The sequence below is a fragment of the Asterias rubens genome, chromosome 15 (genome assembly GCF_902459465.1).
Source record: "Asterias rubens chromosome 15, eAstRub1.3, whole genome shotgun sequence".
Lineage (NCBI taxonomy): Eukaryota > Metazoa > Echinodermata > Asteroidea > Forcipulatida > Asteriidae > Asterias > Asterias rubens.
Window position 1 is genome coordinate 7,594,797 of NC_047076.1, and position 9,689 is coordinate 7,604,485.

Below are 9,689 nucleotides of genomic sequence, written 5' to 3' on the forward strand. Positions count from 1 at the left end.
TACACCGATGTGTGTTAGCTCAGTACTTTCCCGAGTCCTGTGAAAAAATATCACAAGCACATTACTCAGGTGGGGTTCGAACCCACAACCCTTGCAATTCTAGAGCAGCGTCTTACCAACTAGACTACCGAGGTTGCCCGGTCTTATCACTTCAAAGGTAACATTCCAGTATTTATAGGCCTACAGAATTGGTAAGGATTGCTTAATTTTGGTCCACAAACGCACTGATTATGAAGTTCATACTCATTTATCTTTATGTGAAATATTTCACCCCTAAAATGGAGTCATATTTGAGAAAACTGTACGTGATAACCTTACAAAAACCAGAACAGCTTATTTTGATTTATAGGTTATAAATCAAGGACATTCTATTAAAACGCTGAATATTGGCAATAGTTTTCCCCCCATTTTCTCCTGAAAAACACAATGGATTAAACCCCATTTTTTACAGGTTTGTTACCATGTAGATGGTTGATCACCCAGTACTACTACTCTAGCTTTAACAAGCACAAGCGTTTCTTGCTCATTTACAAAGTTTTCAATAATTCATCAGGCAACCATCCCTTGTGTAGCGTACCTTCCAATATTCATGAAGTATTTAAGATTGTATCTTTAATAATCTGCTTTCATTCATGTGTTAAACTAGATCACTTCAGCTACCACTGCACTATTGGGAAATAACCAATAGCGTTACAAATTGTCAAAACAACCACGAAGAGATTACCTTATCCAGTTTAAAATATTATTCTGAATAGTTTTTAGTCTGTGAGACGAAGCAGGTCTGATAAAAGAGAGTTTTCGTTTTCGACAAGGGATGGTTCTGCGACATTAGCCTATGTAGTTTTCAGCCAAACGTTGTCGTTTTCAGCACAACGCAGATTCATCCCAAGCACTGTCGTAGAAATTGAGGGACGACCGTCTTCAAAACCGATAAATGCGCAGATGACGCCAAATGTCATCATAACTATCGCAGAACCATCTGTCGTCCAAAACGAAAGCTCCCTCTTGTGTGAAGTTTGCCTCGTGTTCGGTTATGTCTAATAATTGAGAGCTGGAATCATGTATTGCACATGTGCATGTGTTGCTATGCTATGTACAATAAGTACGATCAAGCTCTGTTATGTTCATGTGCATAATAGTAGGCCTATTTGTACAATATCAAGCTGAGATATAGTTTAATGTAATTATGTATTTGTTTTACAGGGTGTTTCTTTGTTTGCGTTACCACTTCTTTAGATGAGCATTCTGCTTGGTGTACCAATAACTAACCATTATGTCAGAGGCTACAACTGTTTGTGAAAGTGATTGACTGTTTGCGTCAGTCCCTTTCTTCCAAGTCCTAGTCTGAGGTGAACCAGTGACTAGATCCATCAGCGGATTTACACATCATCAAGCTATAGACCCATTGCACTGGCTGCATCACAGAGGTCAGGAAACGTGCAACGCGCCCCGCACAAGTGTCAGCCAATGGTAGGTCTTGACCTCGATGAGGGTGCCATTTGGGCCTTTGACGTCGAATGCAAGGGGTCTATAAATAAGGCACTGGACACTATTGGTAATTACTTTAAGTAATTGTTAGCATAAAAACTTACTTGGTAACGAGTAATGGGGAGAGGTGTTGATAGTAGCAAACATTGTGAGAACCGGCTCCCTACATAGTTTTTGATAAAGAAGTTATTTCTCACTAAAATATTTGAATTGAATTTGAGACCTCAGCTGAGGTCTTGAATTCAAGCATCTGAAAGCACACAACTTTTGCGACAAGGGTGTTTTTTTCTTTGTTTATTTTCTCGCAACTTCGGTGACCAATTTAGTTCAAATTTTCACAGGTTTGTTATTTTATGCATATGTTTAGATACACCAAGTGAGAAGACTGGTCTTTGACAATTACCAAAGGTGTCCGTACAGTGCCTTTAAGAAAGGCCTAACCTTTCTACAATATTTTGTTAAATACAAATTGTGGCTCATGATAGGCAGTCCATTTCATGGCTCAATGCAATACACCATCACCCTCTCAAACAGAAAGTCCATTTCTGTTGTAACATCAACACTTTCTCTGTTTAGGCTTGAGTGGCTCAGTCACTCTGAATCTAAATCAACAGGAATCAAGGTTGATTGCCCGCCCCATCCAGACTAGACTAGACTGGAGAGATTAAATCAGTGGTTGTCCCCAATTATTGCCCAACACTTCAACTCAAAAAATAAGCAAACTTAGACATTCCACAAGATAATTGACATGAAGTCTTGCATGTAGCATGAGTGAGTTGCAAGATAGCAGAACACAGCTGTGCCTGTGGTCATAAAAGTGACATCATGACCACATTCTTTTACATGTGTATCACTCACTCTCAATTTCACATAAAGGAAAATTCCACACGCTTTTAAGACAATGTACAAAATGTATTGAGTAAAGGAAAGGTATGCTTGGTAATCACTATTAAAATTAATTGGCGGTAAAATCTTTTGGTTAACAGCAGCATTTGATAGGGGTATAAAGCATTTTGAGAAACACTTCACTTCAAGGAATATCACTGGTTATGTATAAAGATATCAGTTTTTATGCCACCAAAAATTGTATCTTAGAAGCAATACCTTGAGTAACTTCTCAGATTGTGTATTTCTCAAAGGGATATTTTTCCTGCGTGAACACATTCGCTTCAAATTTTCAGCAATATCTCAAAAAAGTGACCACCGTTTGAAGTGAAATTTCCACAGGTTAGTTTTGTTGTATACATTTACGTTTGTAAAGGATTCCCAAATCATGGTTTGGCATAACACATAACAAATCTAAGCTTCACTCTAAAACTCGACAGATTAAAAACCTTCATAAAGCCCATAACCCTATACGTTAGACACCATGCGCCAATGCATAAATCCATCACCCTAAAGCAGCATCTGGGGGATACCCAAGTTATCCATTAGTTATGTTAATTGCCGCAATCAAAATAAGCAAGTATGTGGTGTTTAATGAGAGACATGGTGTACCCCCAGCTTCCAATTAAATGCTGTGAATCTCAGGAATTCCTTAGAGGTATTTCGGTTAGGGGGGGGGGGGGGGTCGCTTCTGCTGTGCATGGGGAGAATGGTCAGTTGGGGGGGGGGGGGGGCAGAGGACTCCCTCCGCCTTATAGGCCTGACCTGACAAGGGGTTTCTGTGGTTGCTTTTATTAGGGGGGGGGGGGGGCAATTCAGTTCAATTTCCACAAGTTTGTTTATGGCGTATTTATAGACCCCTTGAATAGGCGACCATAAATGCAATCTCGCATGTGTGTACGCGCTCCGCAAAACTCTCAGCCAATGATAGGCCTTCCTTTGATCTCAGCGAAGACACTGTTTGGGTACATTACATATTCAAGGGGTCTATAGCGACTTATAGAAGATTGAAATACAGTTTCTCATCCCATAACTACACAGATAAAACAGACCTTATAACAATTGCCTTTCTTCACATGATTCCAAAAATCTGCAAATTGGACACCCATTCCACGGTGACTCATGGGATTGCAACTCTGTGATTTCCCTAAACATTGTACCTTGGAGGTACCAGGTACTCAGTAACCAAAATACCACCCCCCCCCCCCTTTCTCAGAAACTATCTAATGTCCCTTTGAATGAAAACTAAATCATTGGCAAATTGTCAAGTTTTGTGAGATTTATATAGCAACCATACTTCTTAAGCTAATTCATAAGCTAAGGGTGTTAACAATATTAATAAACAAACAACTGTTTCAAAAAAAGTAGTTCAATATTTTTCAAGTCAGTACTCAGTACTCTTTTTCAGAGAACACACCCTTCCCACAAACTGGACTTATATCTAAAATAAAATCCCTTTTTATATTGTGAGCTATAAACTTTTGTTATATTATATTTTAATCACATTATATTTTTGACAGAGATGGGGGGGGGGGGATGAAAGGTATTTTATATTGAACAATGGAAAACACTGACTACTTTCTCTTTTTCCTGCACATTTGTAGCAAGTGTCAAATCGCCAGGTTAAGTTTAATGTAGAGATTTATCTTTTGTATATATTCCGCTCTCCCCTCAAGTTCAAAAGGGTCATCGTTCTTGAAGAGGGGTCAACATCAGTTCTAATATTTCATAGAATTTGGAAAACAAGTGAAGTTGAAGAGGCCTAGGTCTGATCTCATGGCTCTGCTCTCCGAGGAAGTGTGCGCTTACGGCACTTTGTTCTGGGGATCATAAGCGCAGAACTCCGCGGTAAGCAGAGCCGTGAAATAGGCCCTGAACGCACTTCCTGAAACAGAATAGATTAACATCAAGAGGCTATGGGCACTACGTGGACTTAAAATCTAAATTTCAAAGCAAACTGTGAGGGGGAACTGGATGTATTTCTTGTACTGGTTGAGATCGATGAGCAGTTTCAAGGACATGCTGGTTTTTTTAAAATGGGGAAGGAGTGACACACGAACATGTTTAATTTACAGAGCGGGGTGGCTTACTGTGTCTATGTTTGTTGTAGTCTCGGTTCAAGAAACTCCCAGGCTCTTTATTTGAAATACATCGTCAATAGAGGACGTTGTCACATGCACATTGCTCTCACACACAAACTGCTAAGGACTAGGGAAAAGTACTGAATACACTATGTTTTACACACACCGGTGCGTGGGTTAATATAACCGTGTTCTTTATCCAAGATGCAAATATAACATCTCTTTAAGGGCAGTGGACACTATTGGTAATTACTCAAAATAGTTATTAGCATAAAACTTTTCTTGGTGACGAGTAATGGGGATGGTATACAACATTGTGAGAAACGGCTCCCTCTGAAGTGCCATAGTTTTCGAGAAAGAAGTAATTTTCCACAAGTCAGATTTAGAATGTGAGGTCTCTAAATCAACCATCTAAACGCACACAACTTCGTGTGACAAGGCTGTTTTTTTTTTTCTTTCATTATTATCTCGCAAGTTCGATGACCGATTGAGCTCAAATTTTCACAGGTTAGTTATTTCATGCATATGTTGAGATACACCAACTGTGAAGGCTAGTCTTTGACAATTACCAATAGTGTCCACTGCCTTTAAAAAATGTTAATACTAAGTTGCCAAGTTCGAAAACATATTCCTTCAAATTGCTGTTAAGGAAATCAAATGCAATATATCCAAGGGAAACTTATTGTAGATCCCCTTCTAACAAAGCTAAGGTCAAATATGTACCCGGATACACTTTATCGTCCAACACAATTAACGGGTTCTGAAGTGAAGCCGTCAAGTCGCATTGTAATCAAGTTTTGCCGGCTACAAATTTGTTTTGTCCAGAACAACTGGTTTGGCTAAATCCATTTAAAATGGATGAATGGAGTCCAAAAAGGTGGAAAAAAGCTCTTGAGGACACCTTTTCATTACGGTTGTATAAAAGCATGGCTTGGGAATTGATGTTATGGTGATGTGTTATACATGTATGCTGTCAAGAAGAGGGAAGTATATCTTAAAGATTGTGTTAATTTGGTTGTAGGAGACCATAAATGAATTATGGTCCCTGCATAGAGTAAGGCCAGATGGTCTCTGCAAACCATAAACAAACAGCTTCCATTTGTTATGGTCTAAGATCGTTTTCTTATGCTGCTACATTTCTTTAGAATCTTCCGGTGCATATTCACCAGGCTAGTTCATTACACTGTTTTAAGTCTCGGTTAAAAAGTCTCTGTCATTTGTTTGAAGCTGCTCTTTTGTTTTAGTAAGCAATCATTCGCTCATTGTTTATTTTATTGTACTCTTAATACGCTTAGAGACATTTGCGTTAGGCGCTTTACAAGTATTATTAATATTACTATTATTATTCAAAACCCAGCTGGCTCGCTAGGCGCTGTGAACAATCTCTGCTATTCCTCTTACTCAAAATAGCTCATAACCAAAGTCAAAGGTTCCAGTAAACACACACACAAAACTCTTGTTGTTAATGGAGAGAGTGTTTTCAAAAATAAGCGATAATAAAGTAGTTGAAAATATCCTCCACAAATAACATGGTAGAATCATTTACATAACACATACTTCAAATAGACTTTTCCATAAATATTTTAGACATATTTCAGACACTTTGGTTCCCAACACAAGGTCAGAATGCCTTTATTATCTGTTTTTTATCAACAATTTTGAGCGTTGTTGACATTTTTGGTGGTAAGCGGTTCAAAGGGTGAAGTATGTGGATGTGCTCAACTATTGCATTTCACAGAACACGCTCTTGTCCTGCGAACAATTCATTCAGTGTTAGGGTGTATAGATTAAATTTCAAAATACTCAATGTAATAATAAAAACCACTTCCTTTGGGGAGAAAACCATTTAAATATCTCGCAGTGCTTTTTCCTCCTTTGTGGTTTTTGACTAGAGGCAAATATAGAAAAGGGTCATACCAAGAATTATGTCATAGTAAGAATATGCGCGACAAAACGCTGAGGTTGAAATGCAATGCTTTGGTTTTCCTTCTTTTACACTAGACAGTCTACATGAATAATAATAATCAAATTAAAAAATAAAAAGGTTCCAGTGACAATTTCAATTTGCTGAATTTCACTTTAAATAGGATTGAGTTTTGACAGGTGTAAAAATTACTGAAGTTTTTTCTTTCATTGCGATCTGGAACCTTACAATTCAGGAGGTTTACTTGATCAAGGGCCTCTTTACATGTACGTTCATATTAGGGTTTTCCGTTTGTGCAAATGGGTAAACTAAACAAAACTTAACCAAACTATAGACACTAAAGAGGGGTTTTAGTTGCAGACAAATGAAGGTCATTCAAAACAAGGGGCACTACTTAATAACAAGATCAAATTTACACTTGAGGTTTCTTGAAAATGTAACTTCAACGAAACCTTTGCCCAATTGCATAGAGCTGCTGAAGCAGAAAATACTGTTTAAAAAATCCACTGCTTAGCAATGAAGAGCAAGATACTAGTTACCAATGATGTGACATGGTGTTTTGGCTGGTAACCTTGATCTGGTTAGCATAATTTTGCTGTGCTTAGCTTATTCATGTGTTTAAGCTGCTCTATGAAATTGGGTCCAGAGATGTGAGAAGCTTGCTTACCTTGGCCATTTGTGCGAGTATTCCTTGACTTTGTAGCGCAACCACTGCTTTCTGAGCTGCTGATGCAGAGTCAAAATCTACAAAACCGTAGCCTGGTTGTCAGGGGGGTAACAAAAAATAAAGCTACAGCGACTCACTCAATCTAAAGCTCCTCTCAAAATCTGACAACTGTACCTTTTTTTTAAAAACAGGATTACAGATTGCAAGTGCTTATCATCAAAAACAGAAAACAAAGCTCAGGTTTAATACAGTTGAAAATCCCTGCCCAAAGTCAGAATTTTATGGAAGGCAACACAACTTTTTGGACGGAGACGATTTACTGGATTGAGTTGTGATGTAGTTCCTGCTCGACCAGCGACAATTGTTGTTTTAATTTCCGGGTTCAAGTTCCAATTCAAAACTTTTGTGGGATTTTCCCGTTCAGAAGAGTGTACTCTCAATATCTTTGTTCCCTCCCTGTACGGTTATGCAAAAATATCAGTTGTTGTTTGTTTTCCTTTAGCCTTTTTCACAAAGTCTTATATAGTGCACATATCTTCCACACAAGGTACTCAAGGCGCTGAGTATATACAACTTTTCAGAAAGATATGTTATAGCAGTGATGGATTCTGAGACCCAATTATGTAGCACTTATAAGGGTTTACCAGGTGCTACGGCGCATGAAGCAGCCACAACCAGGAACACCGGGGCAAACCCCTTCTCTTTTCGATAAGTGCACTGGGTTCTTTTACATGTTTTACACAACACGTGGGACCAATGGCTTTAGGTCCCATCCTAAGGACGAAGCAATGGTTAAGTGTCTCGCTTCAGGACACAAGTGTGACAGCTGAGGATTCGAACCCCTCGGCCACGACACTTCCACGACTTATCTCTTACCCTCTTAGAATACCGCCCCGGTGGTCAGGTCCCAGGACTTCTTTACCCCACAGCTACCCCAGTGCACTTTCACACTGTGTTCCTATTTGACAAGGTTTTGGTTGCACATTTCAAGAATACCCTGGGGTTTTACAGCTTACCCCTACTCTAGAGGCGAGGTAGCTAGCCCCGGTGGTGAGGCCCCCAGGACTTCTTTACCCCACAACTACCCCAGTGCACTTTCACACTGTGTTCCTATTTTACGAGGTTTCTGTTGCACGTTTCAAGAATACCCTGGGGTTTAACCCCTACTCCACAGGCGAGGTAGCTATTCCCTGGGGGTATGCTCATTACCCGGGGCAGACCGGGGGGGGGGGGGGGGGGGGGTAAAGCGACCATCGTGTGAAAAGGCTGGGCCTAGGGAACAGAGTAGTGTGAACAGGTTTTTAGGGTGTTTTGTGGGTTTTGGTTTTGTTTTTTGGGGGGAAGGATACATTAATTTCCAATAAATATATCGACAGCCAAAGTTTGTAGAGCGCCAGCATGTTAACTTGGAGGGCGTTTGGTTTAAATCACGCTCAACCCAAAATTGTCTTTGTTCAACCTCAAATTATTTAAAATTTACCAAGTCAGTTTCCCTTGAAGTTTATCACTTGATACATGCAGAAAGCTTCACAGTTGATATCTAGCTTAGTAATGGGCGATGCCTCGCCAGACAGTCAGTCAATAAAAAATAGATTAAACGTCAAAATAATGGCTCTTATATTATTTATTTTCTGTCAGATGAAGTGAAACCAAATAACATAAATCCCTACAAAAAAACTATGATAAAATGTGTGTTCTAGTTTTAAAGACACTGGACACTACTGGTAATTGTCAAAGACCAGTCTTCTCACTTTGTGTATCTCAACATATGCATAAAATAACAAACCTGAGCTCGATTTGTCATCAGAGTTGCGAGATAACTATGAAAGGAAAAAAACACCCTTGTCACCCGAAGTTGTGTGTGTTCAGATGCTTGATTTCAAGACCTCGAATTCTAAACCTGAGGTCTCAAAATCAAATTCGTGGAAAATTACTTCTTTCTCGAAAACTTTGCACTTCAGAGGGAGCCGTTTCTCACAATGTTTTATGCTATCAACCTCTCCCATTACCCGTTACCAAGTAAGGTTTTATGCTAATAATTATTTTGAGTAATTACCAATTAAATAGTGTCCACTGCCTTTTGCAAGAAGGTCAAATCTTTTTACAAGTATCTATTCATATCCAAATCTACAACAAGATCAAATAGCATATATATTAAAAATTTGTGTTCCAGCAGTTTCATTTCTCAATCTCTTCCTCTTCTGCAACAGTAAATAAAAATGATTAAATAAAAAGAGACAAAATAATATACAACTCACCTTTACATCTGTTCGTTTGTTTATCCATTATTGCCTTGGTTGAAATTATTTTTCCATAACTGCAGAAAATAAACAAAGGGAGAAAAAAACAAGATCGTTAAATTCATCAACAAACATTCATGCATGGTCCATTTAAATCAAATTCTGACTTTGGTTCTGATTTGTTCATCATAATTGAATACATGTAATTACGGCAAACCAAATAACTGAATGGTAAATAGGCACAATAGTTACAGCTTCCTTTATGAGATTGATTTTTGAAAACAATTTCAAGAAGAAATTGAACTAACTTTTCATATTACTTGAATACTTCGGCAGCAAAAGTGTTTGTGTCGTTGAGTTCCAAAGAATGATCATAATATAACGAAAATTTTACGCATGTTTTA

At 38.6% G+C, this 9,689-nt stretch overlaps 1 protein-coding gene across 1 annotated transcript in view; it reads right to left on the minus strand.

Moving 5' to 3' along the window:
* LOC117300102 (RNA-binding motif, single-stranded-interacting protein 1-like) overlaps positions 1-9,356 on the minus strand; it is a 29,766-nt gene extending 20,410 nt beyond the window's left edge. The window contains exons 1-2 of the mRNA XM_033783795.1: positions 9,304-9,356; positions 7,046-7,137 (exon numbers count right to left, since the gene is read on the minus strand). Coding sequence (XP_033639686.1) covers positions 7,046-7,137; positions 9,304-9,331 — 120 coding nt within the window. The 5' untranslated portion in view covers positions 9,332-9,356. The remainder of the gene's footprint in view (positions 1-7,045; positions 7,138-9,303) is intronic.
* Positions 9,357-9,689: the final 333 nt, after the last annotated feature.